This window comes from Alligator sinensis, unplaced genomic scaffold (genome assembly GCF_000455745.1).
Source record: "Alligator sinensis unplaced genomic scaffold, ASM45574v1 scaffold858_1, whole genome shotgun sequence".
NCBI classification, from domain to species: domain Eukaryota; kingdom Metazoa; phylum Chordata; order Crocodylia; family Alligatoridae; genus Alligator; species Alligator sinensis.
Genome location: NW_005842079.1, coordinates 2,252,619 through 2,274,817, shown reverse-complemented (window position 1 = coordinate 2,274,817; position 22,199 = coordinate 2,252,619). Strand labels below are relative to the sequence as shown.

At 44.5% G+C, this 22,199-nt stretch overlaps 1 protein-coding gene across 3 annotated transcripts in view; it reads left to right on the top strand.

Annotated features, from left to right (window-relative positions):
• Positions 1–16,261, top strand: part of LOC102382309 (high mobility group protein HMGI-C-like) — a 92,578-nt gene extending 76,317 nt beyond the window's left edge. For all 3 annotated transcript variants that reach the window (XM_025204385.1, XM_025204386.1, XM_025204388.1), the window contains exons 6-9: positions 2,807–2,893; positions 4,284–4,331; positions 8,227–8,317; positions 16,060–16,261. In XM_025204385.1, the coding sequence (XP_025060170.1) occupies positions 2,807–2,893; positions 4,284–4,331; positions 8,227–8,317; positions 16,060–16,145 (312 nt within the window). In that variant the 3' untranslated portion in view covers positions 16,146–16,261. The remainder of the gene's footprint in view (positions 1–2,806; positions 2,894–4,283; positions 4,332–8,226; positions 8,318–16,059) is intronic.
• The last annotated feature ends 5,938 nt before the right edge of the window (positions 16,262–22,199 follow it).

The window sequence follows — 22,199 nt, the reverse complement described above, 5'->3', positions numbered from 1 at the left end:
CATGGGTCCGGTTCTTTTGCGCGCAGGAAGGGATACGTCTAGGCTGCGATCGGCGACGGGGAGAGGCTAGAGGTTGATCAGACCCCTGTTGCCTGCTTGAAATGCGCTGGGTCCATAAGGATCCGCAGCGCTTGGAGATCTTCACACAGCATGAAGTCTCCTCCTCCTGGTGTTTGTGGAGTCCTCCAACTTGGGCGGAAACCACTCAAGCCTTTTATACGGCTAGCAAGCCAATCACTAGCCGCCACGTGTGAATAATTTAGAACTGGCCAATAATGGGGCTCGAATTAGCATACAAATGGCGGGAACTCTTTGCAACGAGCATTTCTGTGCTGCAACAAAGAAATGCACCCTGCAAAGAAAGCTACTGGTGGCGGGAATTCTTTTGCACCGGGGTTCTCTTTTGCAGCAGAAAACTCCACCGTGCAAAGAAGCTGTAATTTAGCGGGAACAATTTAGCAGTGCTGAAGCACACAAAAACAAAAATCACACCCTTTGGGTTGTGACAATGTCCACCCTGAAACAGTCTTGGAGGAGTTTGTGACCATTAAACCTTGTCATCCCTTGGGGCGCTCTGTTGAGATGTTCCCCAGATCCTGGTAAGCACCCCTGATAAACATATATGTGGTCACCAGGTCACCCCTGAGCCTGCACTTTTCCAGGCTGAAGGATATTTTTTCTTTGGATTTTCAGTGTGTGTTCATTTTGGTACACAATTGCTGTTTGGTTTCTCCTAATTTTCCATCAGGGCATTTGGTGCACTGGATGAGATGTATTACATTTCTGGAGGTGCAGGTGTAAGATCCAGGAATGGTGATGGCTCTGTTGTGAGGCGCAGTTATTGTGGGGGTGGTGGAGATGTGTTGGCAGGTTTTGCATTTCTTGTCCTGACATGGTCTATGTAACAGGAGGGCATCCTAGGGGTTGCTGTGATCTCCCCTAATGCCCCCTTTACCTTGCCAAGTTAGCCACAAGGGCACCCTCAATTCTCATCCACCACATCTTCAATGTTATATGTATCATAGGGAGGCTGCCTTTCTGTCCTCTTGGACACGGTTATCCTGCTGTACCCAGGCCCCGTTCTGTAATGGGTGTTTTGGTGCATCCCAGCCTTATGGGCTATGCGTGGCTCCAACCATCCCTTTACCATGCCCCAAGCCTTGCTGATGGAATTGACATTCTTCGGTCTCGCACTGCCCCCTCGCTGGGGCTTCTCGCTGCCCCCTCGCTGGGGCTAGGGTCTCCACACTGCCTTGGGTCCCCTATGAGGCCTCCTCCAACCCCTAATAGCCTCACCCAATCCTCCGGTGAAAACAGCAAACAAAACACAACCCCCTGGGCTATAATATAAACTCTAGCTGCCTGGCCATAATGTTATTCCAGCTACCCCTGGAGTGCTCCATCCTTCCTCAATCTCGGGGTTGTACCTGCAGTCAGACCTCTCTCTTCTGCTTACTCTGGGAGAGCTCCTTCTCCCTTGGCAGCTGGCAGGGAGCTGCCCCCCTGGCCTCAAGCCTGGGATTTATATAGGCGCCAGGCCCTACTCCTTCCGGTCAGCGGGCCAGGTGCAGGTCTGGCCACTTCCCTCATTAAGCAGTTGTCCCAGCAACCTGCACCTGGGTTCCTATCTCTGCTCTCAAAGTAGCAGGCACCTTAGTGCCCTGCTATAGTCTAGATCCATTAGGTGTGGTTTGGGTCGTAGGGAGTTTGCTTCTGATGATGAGGTTAGCGAGGTTCAGTGTTTGTTTAAAGGCTAGGATGGGCAGTTCTGGAAAGATCTCTTTAAGAATTGGGTCTTCTACTAGAATGGGTTGCAATTGTTTGAGGATTTTCTGTATAGATTCCAGGGAAGGATGGTATGTCATAACTAACGGTGTGCATTTCGTGGGGATTTTCTTTTTATACTACAGGAATTCTTTGCATATCCAGGTGGATCTTTCGAAAGTGTGATCTATCTCTCTGGAGGAGTGTCCTTGTTGGGTGAAAGCCCTTTTGAGACTTGTGAGGTGACAATAGCAGGTATTCTCCTCAGTGCAGATTTGGTGATATCAGAGATCTGAGCTATAAATTACAGCTTTTTTGGTGTGTTTAGGGTGATTGCTGGTTCTGTGTAGATATGTATATTGGTCTGTGGGTTTCTTGTACATGGCAGTTTGTATTTTACCATTCTGGATAGTGTTCATGATTATTGTTGAATTTGTGATGATGCAGAGTCTCCCTGTGCCTGATGAGGGGTGTTTGTACCCGGAAGCTTGCAAAGAACTTTTTTTCCAACTATTTAGTTGGTCTAATAAAAGATGTCACATCTACCCAAAGAATCTTGCTTGCTTATGTCCTCAGACCAACACAGCTACAACCAACAAGTCCACCACCTGAAGGCAGCTATAGGCCTCATTTATGTCATTTGGTGCACATGGCACAGGAACAACTGAGTGAGGCTTGCTGAACAGTGTCACTTCCAGGCAAAACATGGGGATGGGCTGGACATGCCCTATGTAACTAACCAAAGTCACAAAAGAAATCTGGGTCAGAGTGAAGAATTAAATCCTGTTTCCTCACATCTTAGGCTGATGAACTATCTGTAGATCCATGCTTCCTGTCGGTCAATCTATTGTTGCTATCGTCTAAGGCTGAAGTAGTATTTAGCATCTAGGAATGGGGAGGACAGCCAGCTCTCTATGGAGTACCGGTAATGCTCCATTAATCAAGGACCACAGAATGTGAAATGCTGGGCACGAGTGTCGTATGTTGTTAGATTGCTAGATGTGTGAAAGTTATTGTAATAGCTCCCATCCTTTTGTCAAAGCAGGAGCCTGAGGAACTGGTGCCTCTAAAGAAGCCACGTGGAAGGCCAAAAGGAAGCAAAAAATTGAATACTACTTCTGGACAGACGGTAAGGCCGTGATTCCCAACTGTTTTTGACAGGGGGGTCCCCCCACATGCCTGTGCCGCACTCGGTGGTGAACCCAGAAGTGCCGGTGATGAACCTGGAAGTGTTCTTCTTGAACACTTCGACCCTCCTGAGGGTTCCTTGGGACCCTGATTTGGGTCATGACCCTAGGTTGGGAACTGCTGTGGTAAGGGATGGCAATTTATGGGTATATGTGATGTAGGGGAAGATTCATAAGCTGTTACTGAAGAACAAGGAGGAAGGTACCCTCTTACTTGAGGGCAGGAAGATTGTTCTTCTGTCTTCCTCTGCCCAACACTGTCTACTTGCATCGTCCACCAAAATTGCCTAGTCATCATTGTCCTTTGTTACCCACTGCTGCTCCCTCCTCATCTTCATTGCATTGCATCCTGCTTTCTCCTCTCTTTCCTCCTCCTCCTCCTCCTCCTCCTCCTCTTAGTAGTTTTAATACCTTTCTTATTTTGCATAATCCTCCACTGTTGGCAGCATCCTCTGACCCACCTGGTTGATGTCCTGCCTCGAAGCTGTCTAGGTCTCTTTCAAGTCTTCTTCTCTTTAGTTATCCTAGTCTCAATACTAATTTACCTACCTGTAGTCCTAATCTAACTGTCTCCTTGTTAGCCCTACCCATTCCTCCCCATACTCATCCTTAGCCTTATACTGTAGCCCTCTGCCACCTGATGTGCGTCCTACTGCTCATCATCCTCTTTGTCATTTTTGTTCTGGGTGTTGTTCTAGTCACCATCAGTCATCTAAATCCTCCTGTTTGTCCTTCACTTAGTCCCTTTCCCTCGGTAATGCTTCCCATTTGCTGTCACCGTATAGTTCTCATCTGGCACTCCCTTTTTCCTAGTCACATTCCAACTTCTCCATCTCATTTGCTTCCTCTTCTTAAAACTCTGCCCCTTAGTTCTTCCTCTTTCTAATTGTTGTAGTCTTCTTTTTCATTTGCTTCATCTTCCACTGTTGTTATCCTTCAGCTCCACCTGATTGATGGCCTCCTTTGTGCTGCCTCCTACTTTGTCTACTTGTCTTCTAAATCCTTCTCCTTCTTGTCCTAGACTTGATCATAATTTACCTGTCCTAGTTCTAATCTAAATGTGTCTGTTTTTCACCCGATGGAGCTGTTTGACTAACAGCTGCCACCTTACTTTTCCTCCTCTTTCATTGCCATATGATCACTGCCAGTCGTTTCTTAGTTCTCTTTCTCTGCTGTTTCCTCTATTTAGTTCTTCTTTATCATTCTCCTAATCTAAACCCTCAGCCTTCCTTCTCCTACCTGTCACACTTGTAGATGCTATGCTGAAGCCTTCCCAGTCAAGTTTAATGGCCTACTCTCATTTAATTTCTTTTTGTTTTGTATTTTTTAAAGGTAGACTCTCCACTTGCAAAAAGACCAAGAGGGAGACCCCGCAAGTGGGTAAGTACAGTAAGGTCAACGTTCCCTTTTAATTCCCTCTCTTTCTTTGAGAGAAGAAAATGAAGGAAACCACATTCACACTGACAAGAAAAATGGTGGAGTGTCCTTCAAATAGAGTTCCCAGGACAACTGGGCTTGTGGGGAACAGGAGATGGAGCCTGTAGCACAGGGAAAGAAGACTCACTTAGCAGGAATAAAAACCACCAACATCAGAAGGCTGAGACAGCATCAGCATGAAATGAGCATTGAGTAGTAGTCCTGTTCCAGTGAGTAGACTGCAGTACGTGAATGTGAGGGGAGAGGGTTAAAGTTCAAGAGAAGAATTGGCAGAATGCTTAGTTTTCATCATGGACATCAATTGCTTGCCCTTTGGTCTGTAGTAGCCCAGCTTTAATCTTCAGGGGATGCTGAAGGACTCTTCTGTCCCCTGGGGCCAGCAAGGAAAGACCAGGTGCTGGCAGCTGTCATGAAACGTTATTTCTGTTATTTCCATGTCATTTAGAACTGTGAGCTTATAAGAGATCAGAAAGCCAATGCTTTTTAACTATAGAGTTACAGAAACCTAAAAAAGTAAATATATTAAAAGCTGAGGCTTCCTAAAGAGGATAATTGTGAGGGGGAAACTGCAAGATTCAGAGCACTGACCATCTTGTAAAACACCTGCTGATACAGTCTGCCCTGTGGTTAAACTGACAGCAACTTGTAGGAAGGAGATGGGCTCAGCCATGACACTCCACTCTGTTTTGCAGCTCTTCTGTGTGCCTTGTATACAGCTGTAGACCAGGGCTGCCTGAGGAGAGGGCTGGAGAAGAATAGAGGATGGTAGGGGAAACATGGCAGCATCCAGACAGGAGTGTAAGGACATATTCCTGTCACCTCTCAATAGAAGTGAGGTGAGGAATAATAAGAAAGCAGAAACAGTGGTATTAGGAAATGCTGTATGCTGCTGTTCAGCTAAACAGAAAAGGCTGGTCCAACAGATGAAAGACAGCCCAGTGTTACAGTAATAGTCAAGAGCTTGGGAGACCCCTTGTGTGTCTCAGTTTCCATCTGTAAAATGGGGCTAATGGCACTGTGCTACTTCCCCAGGGTGCTGTGAGCAAAATACTTTAAAGATTTTGAGGTGGTCAGAGACTGCAGTAGTAGGGTCATATATGCAACTTAGAAAAGGCAGGAGGCATTCAGGATCTGGATATAATTACAAACGTTTTCTGGGAATATCAAGAAAATCCAAATTAAACATTTATTTTTGGGTGGACTGATCCAAATCAGAGCATTTCAGTTTATTGAACTAAATCTTAGGGTATTTTTACATGTGCTCCTGGAGTGTGGGGGGCAGGGGAGCATCTCATGTATCAGTGTCCCCATACTTCGGAATGGCAGCAGGGACAGTTTACCTAAAGCTTGTTGAAAGAGCGTTAGTTAAAGTGCCCCTGCTGCCATTTGGAAATGTGGGGACACTGATACACGAGATGTGGAGGCTGGCTGGAGTGCAGTAATTGCCACACTCCAGCAGACTGTATTAATCACATCTGCTCCAATGCACTGTAATTACAGTGTGCTTGAGCAGCCTCCTGGCTCATGTGTAGGTGCCCTTAATGTCTTGTTTCTAGTCAGCTAAACATTATTCAGGGTCTACCTGAGTTGCTAAAGTTCATCATGTGCCTCCTGCCTCTAGACTTCTCTGTAGTCCAGGATACTTGACTCAGCTACCTTTTCCACAATGCACTAGAGTCCTCTGAGTGATGGAATAGATAGTTCAACCGAAGAGGAGAATGGGGACAGACATAGACCAGTCACTGCCGTAGCGCCTACCAGCAGAGCAGGAGTCTCTACTCAAACTCTGGGTGAGGAGGGAGCAGTTCACCACTGATGAGTGGAGATGCACTGTCTCTAAGAGTGATGGGAATAAAGCCAAATATAATAATTTTAGAACTATAATAATTTTAGAATTTCTGATTCTGATTTTAAGCACTTCTGGTTAAACAAGTTAAATCTGTAAAGTCAAACAACCTAAATGTTAGGAAAGAGCAGAATCTTAAGAGGTCTGTGCAACAGTAATTTGGCATCTATGTGAATATGCATCATGATACACGCTTCAGTTACATCATTACATTTTTATTTCTTTAGGATCCTTGCCTCTTTTAGGGCAGTGAGTGGGTACGGATGGATCAGGGCAAGTTTTTAACAGTACACAACAATATAAAACTGGAGTGATAGGAACAGAAGAATAGTCTGAAACATCGAACATAGGAGCATGAAGTATGTTTGTGGAAGCTGGCAGGTTGATGGGGCTGCTTGTGATAACAGAAATTGGGTTCAGCAGCCTGGGAGGTCTGTTGATTCATATGACTTTACATGGGAACCTAGGGAGGCAAAAGATAAATTCCCAAGTGCTTTGGGGTGAAAATGCAATGAGTGTTAAATGCCTACAAGTGGTCAGGACCTCAGTTTTGCAACTGCTAGAGTGCAGCTCCCCCTATTATCATTCAGGTCTTTGTCATAGAAGTGACGGAGGAGAAGGGGGCCCTCTCTCCTCACTGAATCACTGATATCACTTCCTATAGCACCTATTTTCTTTCTTGGAGGTCTGTGAATCACATTCTGTCCCATCCCAGTTGTTTTTGGCTTCTAAAACTGGTTTAATCAAAGCCCACTTACAGCTAATACTGGTAAGGCCTTGTGACATTTGGGGGTGTAATCCTGTTTTATTTTAAGCACCCAAATGGCACTTCACTGGCCGTGTAACTGCTGTTTTGGGACTTGCACACAGTTTGTCATCTGATTTCATGTGCATTTTGGATATGCAAGTGTCCACATGGCTGCTGGGCATATTCAGTGATCTGTACTCCTGCCAGGCAGATATACAGCTCCATACCTGCATACCTAGGTCAGTAAGGTCTAAGTCTTGAAACTGTAGCCAGGCAAAAACCCATAACTAGTAGTATAATTATCCTTTTCTTTAGCCTAGTAGCCTAGTGGTTAAGGCACGCACTCAAGAAGTAAGAAATCCCGGGTATAAGCCAGGGGTGGGCAAAATGATGGACCAGACCAGTGGCCAGACTCCATTTCCCAGCATCCCCTGCCCACATTGCTGCAGCTGATTTCCATGGAGACCCCAGGAGCTGCGGTACCATGAGAGCATGGAGCCAGGGCTTCCACGGAGACCAGTTCCAGCAGCACTGGCAGGGTGTGTGGCTGGGCGGGGAGCTGCTCCGGGGCCAGGACTGGGATCTTGCAGTGTTGACAGTGGTGTGCGCAGCAGATCGCAGTTCTGCCCAGGCTCCGGACCACACTGTCACCACCACAAGATCCGAGCCCCAGAGCAGCTCCTTGCCCAGATGTGTGCTTTGCCAGTGCTGCTGGGACCAGTCTCCGTGGAAACCCTGGTCCCACACTGTCATGGTGCTGCCACTCCTGGAGTCTCCATGGCAACTGGCTGCAGTGACCTGGGCAGGGGCTGTTGAGAAATTGAGTCCACTGCAGGCTTGATCTGGCCTGCAGGCTGGACATTGCTGTCCCGATCTAAGCCCTCGTTAGCTACAGAGGGTTTGAAACTCCATTTCTTTAGCTTCCCAGTACAGTGCTCTAACTACCAGGGTACAGGTTAGGCTTTAGACAGCCCTTATTCCTTTTCGGTTTTCAGTTTTTTTAAATATTGAGATTTTATTGCTTCAGGTTTTTTGCCTCAATCCAGGCTTGATTTTTTATTTATTTTTTTAAATAATATGAACAACTTCACAACCTCAGTGCTGCACAGTATTTGGACAGTGAGTCTTCTTGATAAGGCACTAACTAAAGACTACTTTGTTTGGATTGACACTGTTTGCTTTATTTGCATTTTGTATTTTGTCATCTGATTTCTGTATTTGTTCAATGATGTTTTTTTTTACAGCCTCAACTAGTGAACCCAGAGAAAAAACCCCAGGAAGAATCCCCTCTAGGGAGCAATGACCTTAATTCTAACTCATCACTGGCAACAGAAGGTTTGTGATTAAATGAATAGAATGACAAGAGGTTAATGTATAGAGTTACCCTCACAGTAAACCCTGCATGCATTCTTGAATCTATGGCACTCTGGTGTATTCTACAAACTGTGTGTTGTTGGGGTGCATTGCCGCTTGAATGGGAGGTCTACAAGAAGCACTGAATCAAAAAGTGTTCCTAAGTCGGTATGTGATATTCCCCTCTAAATCAGTTCTGAATATTCCAGCATGATGTTAAGATGGCTGAGGAGGAAGAAAGGGGGAAGAGAAGTATTGTGTTTTCCCTTTTCTAGCCATTTACATGTGAAATTATGGGTAATATTGTATTGTTTGCATTATACAGGAGCTCATAGGAGTCCCTTCTTGCCTTAAGATATGAATTAAGACTCTCTTGGCACTTTTTCTGGTGGTTTGAGGGTGCTAGCATTCTGGACAAGTTTCAATATGGATAATTACACACTGTCTTTGGTATCATATTCCTTTTGTCTTCCCCTTGTGCAGTATTGGGTGGGGTTCTGTGCCATTAAATGATAGCTGGGATTTTGCTTGAGATGCCAGTGTTTCAGCTGTAGATGAACTGCCAACTGTGTATGCCTTAGATATAATGACTGCAAAGTTTATTCAAATTGTCTGAGATGAAAGACATCTGAGAAAAGTAACACCACTGTCTTAAGAAACTGGATATGGGCATCCTCCAAGACCTGAACCCATCACAGACCTGGAAGAATTTGAGGCTAGAATTTGCTCTTTGGCCATTTCTGACACAAATGGAGTTTTATATTCAATAAACATTGCAGGAAGCTATTCATTAAACATTTTCCCTTGAGTGGTGGTGAAAGGGAACCAGCAACATCAGAGGCAGATGTTGCCACTTACATTGATGTGCGGTTGGCACAGCTGCACCCTTATCCTGCTACCGTTAGTGTTGTTTAAAGTGGCGTGCAAAGCAAACTAACTGAAGTGAAGCGGCCAAACCCAATCTTGGTTTCTTAGAAAGTCCCTGGAAATGCCATATGACAAATGCCAGAGATGTTAACCTCAGTTGTTCAAATCGGTTTCCTCTCTGACTCCCACTCCCATATCACTTCCTGCCACTGAGTTACATGATGACATCAGCACAGCCACAGGCTCCTAGGTGATGAGCTCACTTCCTGCTCAGCTTTCTGCTTGTTTTCTGACTTTGGTAGAGCTCTTAGCATCACTCAAAACCACAGCCTATGCGGTACTTTCTTCTTTCTTTTAGCTTGAGCTGGATTGAGTACAGTTGCTTGAGGAATACATTTTCCTCCTGTTACTGAAACAGATATGATTGGATAAGCACATGCTGTGGTGAGTGCAAGATGTTGATGCAGTGTGTGCTACTGTAGCATCCTGCTAACTATTTCTGTATGTTGTGGTGTCGAGGTGGAGATGTGTGTTCTTTAGATGGAGGTACAGACAATTATAGCAGTAGAGACAGGAAGGCTGCTGAGTCCTGGAGTAAAATGAAAGTGTGGCAGTAATACTTGAGCATACATAGAATGAAATCTGATCCTTATCTTGAGAGAAATTCATAGCAACTTTTATTCAAATGATGGCCTGAAAATGAATCTGAGAGGTAGTCTTATATTGGACTCTTTTGTGTAAGGAAGAAATAATTTAATGGCTTTGAGTTTCTGGAGACTTGATAGATGCAGCTGCAGCAATGCCCAAATGACTAGCTTCTGAAAGATCCAGGTCCACAGAACTGGCTCAAACGTAAAAATCGACTAAGATGCAGCTGTGCCACTGACAGGATTTTGCATAATACAGTGCAACCACTGTGAGATACCTCTTCCCCCACAAATCCTGTGCTGAAAGGCTGCAGGCATGTAGATGTCTATTTAAGAGCTACCAGGTGAGGATGGAGGTGGTAGAATGGAAGTGAGTCAGGAAACTTGCAGATCTTTGGGATTGTACCAGATAGAGCTCTAACTAATGTAGATGGTCCCTTGAGATATGAGAACTCTGTCAAGGCACAAATTCAAAAAATAAACAATGGATGTGATCTGATCGATTGCTTGTTGCCCACCTCCTAGCCTTTATCAAGAAGGAAGAGAAAAGAGGAGGGGAGGAATCAGAAGTGTTCTGTGATTCTGTACAGGGAGAAAGGCTGAAGAGCTGGGAAGACACTTGCAGAAATTGCAGTTTGTTTGCCAGGCCCCATGCAGACAGAACTCCTCCTCTCTCTGGTATTTCCAGGTCCTGGTTACTGGGCTGTCCGAATTGTGTGGCAGTAGAAGGGGGTTTCCTAACAGCTCATAGCTTTTGCTTTGCATAGGTTTGTTGTTTTTTTTCTGTTTCCCATTTTCTGAGATGACATCAACTATTGATATGTCTCTGGTTGCTTGGGCTGGGTGTTCACCTAGTGCTGCGCTGAAAGACGAATGAAGCCAGCATCACATTCTTCCTTTAAACCACATGTGAAGTTTTGACTTGTTTACTGTTTCAATAATAAATCATCTTTTCTAGTGAAACAAAGGGGAGCAAAGGGAAGCCCCCAACTCCACAGTCAGGACTGCCAGGACTTGGAAGGAATTTTTGATTTTGTTTTTACCCTGTCCATCTCCCATCATTGTTCGCTCCCTTGAACTCCTGCTGGTACTCTAAGAGTACTGCCTGACTGTAAGCTGCTTGTGTTACTCCTTTTCTTGTGCTATGTCCAGTTGCCATCCCAGCTTTCCTTGAAACATGGGGCCAATTGCAGATCAGAGGAATCTCACTGATCTTCTTTGGGACACACTTTCCTATTCTGGCCTTGTGGCTCATCAGAAACAAAGGGAAGAAATGATTGGCATGACAGCAGAGAACAGGCCAAGCAGGTACCAAGTACCCTCTGGTAGAACATAGAGGAGGTTTGCTGGTGTGGGGATATGTATCTTTAAAAGCTTCTGGTATAAGCCAGTTTGAGCTGGATGTTACATTGTACAGAGGCTCCTGAGCAGCTGATTGAAGGAGACTTCTGTCAGATTCCTTGGAACAAAACAAATTAAGAAAACACATGTAGAAAAAGAATGGAGCAGTTACAATCCTAGCAGAAGTGAATCTCTGAAAATGAGGAGGCCAACTGTGAGGAATGTGAAGAGTACTGCACTCTTCATAAATATTAAAACCTATGAATGGTGTATTTTTTATCTGAGGTTACAAAAAGAAGATGAAGACACTGAAGAGTCTGTAACTGACAGGAAGCTGAAGAGTTAGTATTATAATTGGGAGGAATAACTCTCTGCTAAGACCACATTCTAGTTGGAATCTGGGACCAAAGCTTTGAGTTAGACTAAGGGAAATACAACATTAACCCTTGAAAAAGCAACTAGAATTTCCAAGTAAAGCAAGTATCCCAGTCCAGAATGAAATTCCCGGAGGTAAAACAGTGCTCAGACATTGTGGACATGACAGAGCAATGCTAAAATATGGGACAGGAAAGGAGCTGAGGCAGAAAAGCATGCAGAGCTCAAAGCTAGAAGCGCCAAAAAGTAGCACACAGAGCTGCATGTGTTGTGACAAACCCCATGAACCAAAATAATGCCTGGGACTTGGTAAAAGTACAAGAACAGCAACAAAGCATCTCAAATAGCAAATGTGTACAGGTGATGGCAGTGTGTGCACAGCAGACACAAAGAGAATGGCAACAGCACCACTAGCTCCGAGGAATGCTGCAGAGGAGCAACAAACAACACTGTAGCAGCCAATGAGTGGAATATCAGTCTGGAAGGCACAACTTTTATTACTAGGTTAGACACAGGTGCATAATCCAATATAATGCCAAAAACAGTGGAATTAAAACGAAAAGAAAATCCACAGACAGAAGAAAGTAAATGGGTAAAATGTAGGGTTTACAGTGGTGAGTTTATCCCTGCTAAGGGCACTTACAAAGTGACTGAGTAAATAACAAAATGAAAACATACGATTAGTAATAGGCCATTTTTTCCTTTCTAGTACTATTTTGGGTTAAAATCTGTCCACTGGTTGTTTGTCTCATCAAGTAAGGGTTCTCACTGGAAGGGTGAGAATCAAAACAATTAAGTAAAAGTTTGAGAGCATTTTGCAAAAAATAAGAAAGTACAAGAGTACAAAATACAGCCTGAATTACTCTCAATTCCCACAGAATCTAAACTCCTAGGAAATTTTCCTTTACTCCAAGGTAGCGGCTAAAATAGGAGCTGCAACAGACTCATTGCTCAAGGAATCAGAGTGAGTGGAAGAACCAACAGAGAGACTGTGCACCCATTTGTCACCATAAGAAAAGAGACAGAGTCTTCATTTGAATATATACCCAAAATAACTAAATCAATATGGTAAAAGGGTATTGACATAATCCTCTCACCATGGCATGATCAGAAATGGAAACCTGTGGTTTATGCACCATAGAATTAACAAAAAGTGAATGCCAGTATCATCAAATAGAGAAGAAGCTCTTGGTTCCAAAATGATACCTTTTATTAGACCAACTGGAAAATCACAAGAAAACTGTCCTTCTCTTTTTTGGGATTAAAGTCTCTTCGTCAGGCTCTGGGAAAAGTATAGATGGTACAAGATGGTAAAAAGTCCCCATAGGTAGGAAATCAACTTCATTTTTGCACAGAGGGAGCTGAAGATGGAAGGCAGTCCCTCTGGGTCCTTGAGAGTGTCTTTATTTTAGGTTATAGTTATGATATATTTTATGTCTTTTTTAATAGAAGGTGACCAGTGCTATCTGAAATTGACCCTTAACCACTTGCTAGAAGGCATTTGCCAAGTATCCTTCCAATAGTACAGAGATTTTTTTTTTCAGTGACAAATCATTGATTTTCAAATTGAACACAAAGCTGGGAGAGATTTGGTGGCCATAGATATACTGTCTAAATTACATACATAACAATATGATCTATTAAAAGCAACAAAAAACTGTTTGGGCTCCAAAATGTGGGCAGTAATTGCTAGAATTAATGTTGATGATGAGATTGCAAAAATTAATTAAGGCTATTAGTATAGGATGGCCAGACAGCATACTCCTAGCACCTGTGTCACAAGAGATACTTCTACTGTCATGTGAATTTGTATCCCCAGCGGGACGTATATTATGGAAGAATAGGTTCCAAAAGGTCTGAACCAGTTTTTTAGCTAGAGGTGGTCTCAGATAGGCAACAACAATAGCAGGATGAGATGGATAAGGCCCAGGCCATGTTACAACAAAAACTAATGCACTTACCAATACGTAGAACAAAAGTAGTGTTGACATCCTTAGGGGAGCGTGACAGAAACCATTGAAGCAGTGCAAAGCATTGTAGGGATTAACTGAATGTTGGCTAATTCTTTTATTTAATAGATTGGCTAAAAGTATTTGATAATTCACATTACACTAATATTAATTGTTATTACTATTATATTTGTGTGGGATGGGAAGGTATGGATAGGAACTGAGTCTTTAGGAGGCACTGGTGGATTCATTTGGAATTAATTGTTATTATGCATGCTCATATTATGTATTGCTGACCTGTAATTGTACAACTCAGATACAGAATGAAGCAGACCTCTGCCAGTCTCTTTGGGTCTGAGTGATCACTGAATTAACATAGTTGATAGTAGCTTTCAAAAGGCCTTTGATCTAGTATCCTACAATGTCCTTGCAAGAAAATTGGAGGATTGTGGGCTTAACTCTGAGACAGTCAGATGGGTGAGAAACTGGCTGCAGGATAGGACCCAGAGAGTTGTAGTGAACAGATCTATGTCATCCTGGCAAGAAGTGGGCAGCAGTGTCCTGCAGGGGTCAGTGCTTGGTCCAGTGCTTTTCAACATATTTATTAATAGATTTGGATGTGGGGGTGAAGAGCTGACTGGCCAAGCTCTTGGATTGACACCAAGTTATGGGGAACCATGGTCATGCTTGAAGATAGGCTACAGATATGGGCAGACCTAGACAGGCTGGCAAATTGGGCTGACTGGAACCTGATGAAGTTCAACTTTGATAAATGTAAAGTGCTCCACCTCGGGATGAGCACCCCCCAACACATGTACAGGCTTGGTGGCACCAAACTGACTAGCACTACAAATGAAAGGGACCTGGGGGTAATAATATATCACATGAATATGAGCTGGCAGTGCGATGCAATAGCCAGTAGGGCAAATAATAATCTGGCACACATCAATTGATGCATCTCCAGCAAAACCAAGGAAATGATTCTTCCGCTCTACTCAGCATTGGTGAGACTGCAGCTGAAGTACTGTGTTCAGTTCTGGGCACCACCCTTTAACAAGGACATGGACAAGCTTGAGAGAGTTCAAAGAAGAGACACCCATATGATCAGAGTTTTGCATGGCAAGCCATATGAGGAAAGGCTGAGGGATCTGGGACTCTTTAGCCTGAAGAAAAGAAGGCTGAGAGGGGGCCTGGTAGCAGCTTACTGCTACACTAGGGGAGTACATCAAGGGTTCGGTGAGCAACTGTTCACCAGGGCACCCGAGGGGAAAACTAGGAGTAATGGCCACAAACGCCTGGAAGACCAATTCAGGCTCAACATTAGGGGAAACTTCTTCACAGTCAGGGTTGTCCAGACTGTGGATTAAGCTCCCTCCAAAGGTGGTGTGATCGCCTACCCTGGAAATTTTCAAGAGGAGACTAGACAGTCACCTTGCTGGGGTCACCTGACCCCAGTTACCTTTCCTGTTTGGTGCAGTGGGCTGGACCCGATGATCTTCCAAGGTCCTTTCTGGCCTTACAATCTATGAATCTATGTTTAAGTGGATTTAGGCATCCAAATTCAATCTTATTCACCCTGCTTAAGTCCCTGAAAAAAGTTAATACAAAAGGTAGGTATGTCCTTGTTCTCTTTGCTGCTTTTTTGCCGCCATGTGAGTTAGATTACCATGTCTTACAAAAGTACATTAATTAATGGATCTTCAGGATCTCAAACCCAGTGGAATAGGATTACTAAATTCACTTACTGCCTAATAGGTATAATAAAAGCTGGCCCTTTAGTCTTGTTCACATTTGTTTGTGTTGCCACTTATGCTGGTGTGATTTTTCTATGATGTGTCATGTCCTCTAGTGATGGAGTTGCTGCAGCCATCTTTTTTATCTCAGACTTGAAAAAATGATCAAAACATTGGATAGGCTGATTAGAACTTAAATATAATTTTTGTTTCTGTAATATGGTCTCAGTCCTGACACACACATTTACCTAAATCATCAATAACTACTGTAGTCATGATAGTTTCAAATATTTTAAGCCAAGAAGGCTGCAATCTGATGTAGTCTGAATACCTGCATAGGAAAACCAGAAAATGTCACCCAGTGTTTTTTGCACAGCTCTCTGAGCTTGTACTCAAGTAAGCATCACGGTATTCAGGTGCTTATTTCCAACTTTGGGCCAGCACATTTAGTGGACTTCACTGGCAACTGAACCAGATGTTTAATGAGGTCCTTTGAGATCACCTCCTCAAAACTACCCAGTGTCGTTCCTTTTCCTTCATTCCCTCCTTCTGAAAAACTTGGAGCTTCCTGAGCCATGCTTTCATGATAGCATCAACCAATGATTGTTTCTGACCAGGTAGGACTTAACTGTTGTTTTGGGGGGCTTTGTGTGTTGAAGGTTTGGAGGAAAGCCCTTAAGGCTGCATCATGCCCAAGGATCTCATGATACTTGGAATCCTTTAATGTGGTGCTGCCCCTGTAATGAGAAGGTGTGCGCAATTGGCTTACTGATTAGAAAGCTTTAATCCCCTCTTTTTTATGGTCTTTTTAGGCACTGCTGGAAAGGATGGTTACAGGACTGGCAAGACTGCAGGCCTCAGGAGATCTCTGAGCACCACTTCAGCTTCACCACAATAACCTCCTGGATTAGGGAACAAAAAAATGCTTTGTTTTTTTTTTACTTCAAATTCTCCCCAGCTATTATTTCAGCAAAGCCTTGCTATTTATCAAAAACACTGACCTCAAGTATGACATCCAGGTAGATATATTAGAAAAAACTGCAGTCTCCTTGTGAATGGGATTCCCTCACCTGAGTGGTAGCAGATCTTTGTAAGGATAGAATTCTCTTTAAAAGTCTTGGGTTTTCTTCTTTTTGTTTTTTGGGGGTTTTTTTTGGGGGGGGGAGGGGGAGGGTGCTGGGGTTTGTTTGTTTTTTTAACAATCTTGTGCCTTTTGCCATTATAAATGGCCAGAGTCCTAGAAAGAAGGGATTTTGCCTTAATATCTTCAGAAATTGTTCTATAATTTAGTTAGACTGCCAATGACTGTACTCTCACAATAACCACTAGCATCTAGAGGTACAGGGGCATGATAGTATTTAAGCAGCTCTCCTGTATCAGTTCCTGGATTGGCCTTGTGCTCATTTCCTTGGGTCAAAGGATTCTTTCCCCTCCATCCAAATAATAGAAGAAAAACTTGGGAATTTTCCTACTGCAGCGGACCAAGGCTCTGCTATGTCTGACATTGAGCGGTTGGTAATCTAAATACGTTAGGGAAAAGTGTAAGACTAATGTGTTATCTACTGTAACTGTGAAGTGTTTTTAAAATTTGTTTTCCCTTACCTATGAACAGCTTTTATCCTGAAACACGTAGGTTGATGACCTTATATTTTTTTGTTTTAGTCATCAGTTCAGAGCAATATCCCATAGCTAGTCTATAATCAGACCCTCAGGGAAGTAAATGAGACTTTTTTTACCTGGGTGAATAGAATAAAATGAGTGAAGACCCCGGCATTTTATTCTTCATCAATATGAGTATCTATAAAAAACTAAAGTGATAAAAGGCTGCTTCCTTAATGAGTCTAAGGACTGCTGGTGGTATCAACTCCAAAACTCCACGATACATTGTCACCAGTGGGCATAGCTACCTGGTTAGAAATGAGGTGTGTGGCGGCCTCTAGTGTTAAAATGATGCAACTTCCTACCTTTACATTTCAGGACTCCCTTGGGATACAACACAGACAGAAACAACAACAGCTCTGGGTTCTTGCATGCAGTTGTGGGTCTTCTCCCAGGTTTAGGCTCATTTTTAGTGTCCCAGCCAATCTCTTCAAATTCTGGGGGTTAAGGGTGTTTTTCATATCCAGTCACAAAGAGCAAAATCCTATTGGTATTTTTCAGCCGTTGGAACAGATAAGTGCTTCATAAAATTGACAAAGTGAATATTTCAGTTTTATGTAACAAGATGTATAGCTAGACAATTTTACAATATATTAAATATTTAAAAGGACATAACTAGCTTTAAGTATATAGGAACATAGAAAGGAAATGTATAATGGCTGAAAAAACTGAACTTAAATAGTAATCATTCATAAAAGATCTTTTTCTTTAGCAGATATTGATGTAATGCACAGAAGCGGATGTGGATTATTAGGCAGAGGGTAACTAAATATGAGTAATAGAACACTCATAGTACTCTATTACTTAGAATAGAGCTTTTAACCTCTGCTCCTCAGATTAAATCGAGCCCAATTTAGCAGTGATTAGGGCTCTGATCCTGTTATTGATTTTAATGCAGGTTAATGATTTTAGTGCCTGTTAATGATTTTAGTTCAGGGGTGGGCAAAATATGGCCGGTGGGCTCGATTTGGTCCACAAAGGGATTTTATTCTGCCCACAGCAGTTTCCTTGGCATTGCCCAGCCCAGGCACAGGGGGCAGCCTGGACCTTTGCAGGTGTAGCTGGTCCCGCCACCCCTGGGCATGCAGTGGCAGTGGGGCAGTCAGACTTCCTTCCCAGCATTCCCCACAGGGGTGGCTCCTTCCTGCTGCTGCTGCTGGTCTCCACTACTTCCACTGGACCTGGTCCTGCTGCCTGGGCACCCTCATCAGTCCACCCCATGCCTGCCATCAGGGGGCAGGGCCCGCTCGGCTGGGCAGATGGGATGGGGCCACAGGCAAGCGGGAAGCGGTATCTGGCAAGCGGGCCAGAGGCAAGTGGGGCTGGTGTTGGAAATGCAGGATGGTGACAGCATGGGGCTGGGGCCCAGGGCAGAGCCACAATCTGGTGCCCACACGCCCCTGTGACAGGTGCCAGTTTCATGGGCAGGGGTATGTGGGGAATAGATTGCAGCTCTGCCCTTGGCCCTGGCCCCGTGCTGTCACTACTCTGGTCCTGACCCACCCATCCACCTGGCTGAGCACACCCTGCCTGTGCAGGTCACTGGCTGGTCTTCATGGAGACCCCCAGATCGCCAGGCAGCAAGAGTGTGGGGCCAGGCCCCAGGACAGAGCTGTTTCAGGCTAGGATGGGGGAGGAGGGTGGGCTGCTGTCCTGGCACAGCAGGGGAAGGGGTGTGTTGCTAACCTGGCCTGTGACAGCTCACCAACACTCCCTAAGTGTCCCCCCAGCCCAAGTAATTGCCCACCCCTGTAATACTTGTTTCTGTTTAATGGTTGCTTATGGTAGTCTATATGGAATGAGCTTGGTGGTCTTAGTGAGCTCTGTTGGCCCTGACGGGCTCCTATTCAAACCATTTTACCAAAGAAGCCATGGATTAAATAGACTTTGGAGGGACTAAACTTCTCTGAGGCTGTGGTGAACCATCATCAAAAATTATGCACGTTGCTGGAAGTGGGAGAAGACTGTACCCTACTTATAACGCTGTCCCTGCTCTGTATGTACATACAGCATGTTCGGTACGAGTCTGGAAATCCCTGGGGCAGCCTCCCTTTCCTTTAAAGGTATAAGTACATGGAGGTGTGGCAGGTGAACAGAAGAGGAAGATTATGGTAAAGCAAGAGATAAGTAGTCACCAGGGGGTGTCCCAGCCACCTCCAAGACTAGCTTTTGTTACATTTGCCCTGGTGGGAAAAAAATCTGTGATTTCCACCCTCCTCCTCCAGAGGAGCAATGCTGAGCCTTTGGAAGGGGAGGAATGAGCATGTTTCCTGCTGCATTTTCCTTAAGCCTTTAAACACTTCCATTGCCACCCACTTCTAACTTCAAATCTGAATGCAGTAGCATACTTGGCAGATCTGTAACCTATGCTACATTCCACTAAAACATCTGGTTGGTCACCTCAGCTCAAAAAGTCAACCTGGGCTTCATATCAAGTGGATACAGTAATCCAGTGGTAGTTCATCTTGAGACTTTAAAAGCCATTCTGTCTGGACATGGATGGAAATCCATATCAAGTTCTTTACTTGACTCCAAGTGTATTAAGAGACCTGTGAATCCTGCCAGCCAGACTTTAGTGCAGATTTAGCTAACATTCTTCACCTGTGACTGGCAAAATGGCAGGCCGGGATTTTCTCTCCACCCAAATTTGGAGTGCACACTTGTACAATATGTGGGTTGTTTAAATAGCATGAATGATGCCCAAACATTTTCATTACATTTATCTCAATCTCTCTCAGTTGGTGTACATGGAAAAATGTAAAGAGGAGGTGAGGAGAGACTAACTGTTGTTTTAGGGCTGAGAAATCTTCATTTTCAGGTGGAGAGAACCACTCCCCTGGCACATGGTTGTCATAAAGGATTCTCTGTCTTGTAAAACTTTGCTCTGTGCTACCTTTTTCTTTTTTACTCGGTAGCCATAACAGTTGGCAAAAAAGGCTGACAAAAATTAATGCAATGGGAACAATGAGCAAAATTCCATATTGCTGGGAGATATTTTGTCTGTGAGCTCCTTCAAAAATGTGCTGTGCTGTAAAACTTTTGATCTATATTTTTTGTTTCAATATTTATATAGAAACTGGGAGCAAAAATATGGCCCCATCAGTGATAGGGATATGATTCCCACTGCCTTTAACTGACCCAGGATTTCACCCTATAGATTTAGTAGTTCTCTAAAAGGTGTAGATTGTTTTTTATTTCCCGTATATTTAACATTCCACTCTTACCCAAAGCAATGGGCTCAAACAAAATCCTGCATCTGAACAGATGGATCTGAAATTTTTGCTATGAAATCAGGTCAAATATATAGGATCTTTGAATTCAAGTCAAAATAGCTTTGGGATTATGGTAGATTTGTTCTGTGAAACTGTCAGTGGTGTGAGATTGTGACTTTGTAAACTGAAAATCAAGGTGTGGTCAAGATCCATTTTACCTCACTCTTAACATTTGTGAGATTTAGATAAACACTTCTGGTTTTGACGCAGGCATACGGGAAGCGTCATTTTGGTGTTAGTCTTTGATTTCATTATTAATAAAGACATAAGTTTTAGAGTGTATCTAGTTTCAGTTTTCCTCGGTTTTGTTCCTTCTTTATGTACAATAAACCTAAAGACAGTAGAAGGTATCTGCACACCACAAGACTCTCAGGAGTTTTTCTTCATTTCTTCCTTCAACTGATTCAGAAGGTGGGATTATCGAATGATCAAGTCTGTATGGTGCAGTTCCTGGAGGTATACTAAAGTGATAAATAATGTTGGGGTTAGCGACCTGTCAGTAACAGCATGCTGTAATGATGCAGTTCATTCTCCTTGGGCTGGAGGTAGCAGCTGATGGAAGCAGCTGCTCATGCATTCTCACACAAACCTGCTTGGCAGGCCAGATAAAATCTCTTTTGGTTTAATCTGAATAATTAATACTGCTTCCCTGAAGATACATACACAGTGTCCCCTCCCACTTAATTGTATGAAAGATAATTTTCCCCAAGTAGGTCTGCTTTACTTCACCATGTTCACTGCCACTCTAAGTCCTCAGTCAAGAATGCTCAACTCCCATCTTGCAGGTCAGATCCAGCCTGCAGAGTCGCATCATTCAGCCTGCAGGGCTCCCCATTGGCTGGAAAATTTAATGGAGAAGGAACAGTGGCAATTATCACTGCTTCCCCACCCCTTGCTGCCTAATTTCCAAGTCCTGCATCAGGGCCAGACCTTTGTCACATGACCAGATCTGGCCCTGGTTGTGCCTGCCCTACCCACTGGATCAGGCCTCTGCCACCCCCATCTCTTGTGCTGGATCAGACCCACAGGATGGATTTGGCATGACCCATTCAGTCCACAGGGTGAAGAGGTTGGCACCACTGCCTTATCCCTTCATACAAGTATGGACCAATAATATAATGTGCCTGGCCACATCATCCAGCTCATGGGGCTCTTTATGGGTCTGGAAATTTGGCACCAGGGGAGCAGCTACTAAGGCTTGCTACTGCTCCTGTGCTGCCAAATTCCTTGACCTGGGGGGAGCCCTGTGGGCTAGATGACATGGCCATAGGTTGAGTATACTTGCTCTAGCAGATACTGCCATGGGACGCTCAGTTCTGCTCCAGCTTCCCCCTAGCTTTTTCTCAGTTCCACAGTGATTTTAGAAGAGGTCAAAGTAGAGATGCTAATGATAAGAAGGACTCTGGTCTGAACAGAGAAGGACTGAAGTCCATGTCCTTCCTGATGGATCTTGGGGATCTGCTGGCCTGGAAGTAGGCCTGTGCGAAGCAGCTATTATTCGCTTCAGATTCGGATTCTGCTGATTCGGAGGACAGTGATTCAATTCCTTGATTTGAATCACTGCCCCGAATCGATTTGGAGATTCGGCTGCTGCCAAATCTCCGATAGTCTGTATCAGCCAAACCAGGCCCATCCCCCGCCAGCTCTCCCAGCCCAGCAATGGCTGCCCCCACCTGCCCCAGCCCCGGTGCTCAACAGGTGCTGCTGGGTGAAGGGCAATCCTCACTGCCCCACACCATGTCAGGGGCTCTGCACGAGCCCCCGGACCCCAGCCCCCCCACGGGTGCCCCACCTGGGCCAGCCTGAAACCTGAACCCCGCCGCAGACTCACCACTTCCGCTGGTGGGGGGTGATCCCCGCTGCCCCATGCCATGTTGGGGGCTCTGCATGAGCCCCCAAAGCCCTGAGGCTGCTGCAGGAGTGGTGAGTCCTGGAGATTGTCTTCATTTTTCTTTTTTCTTAAAGGGCTGGAGCTGGCCTAGGTGGGGTACCTATGGCGGGGCCAGGGGAGCGGGGGGGGG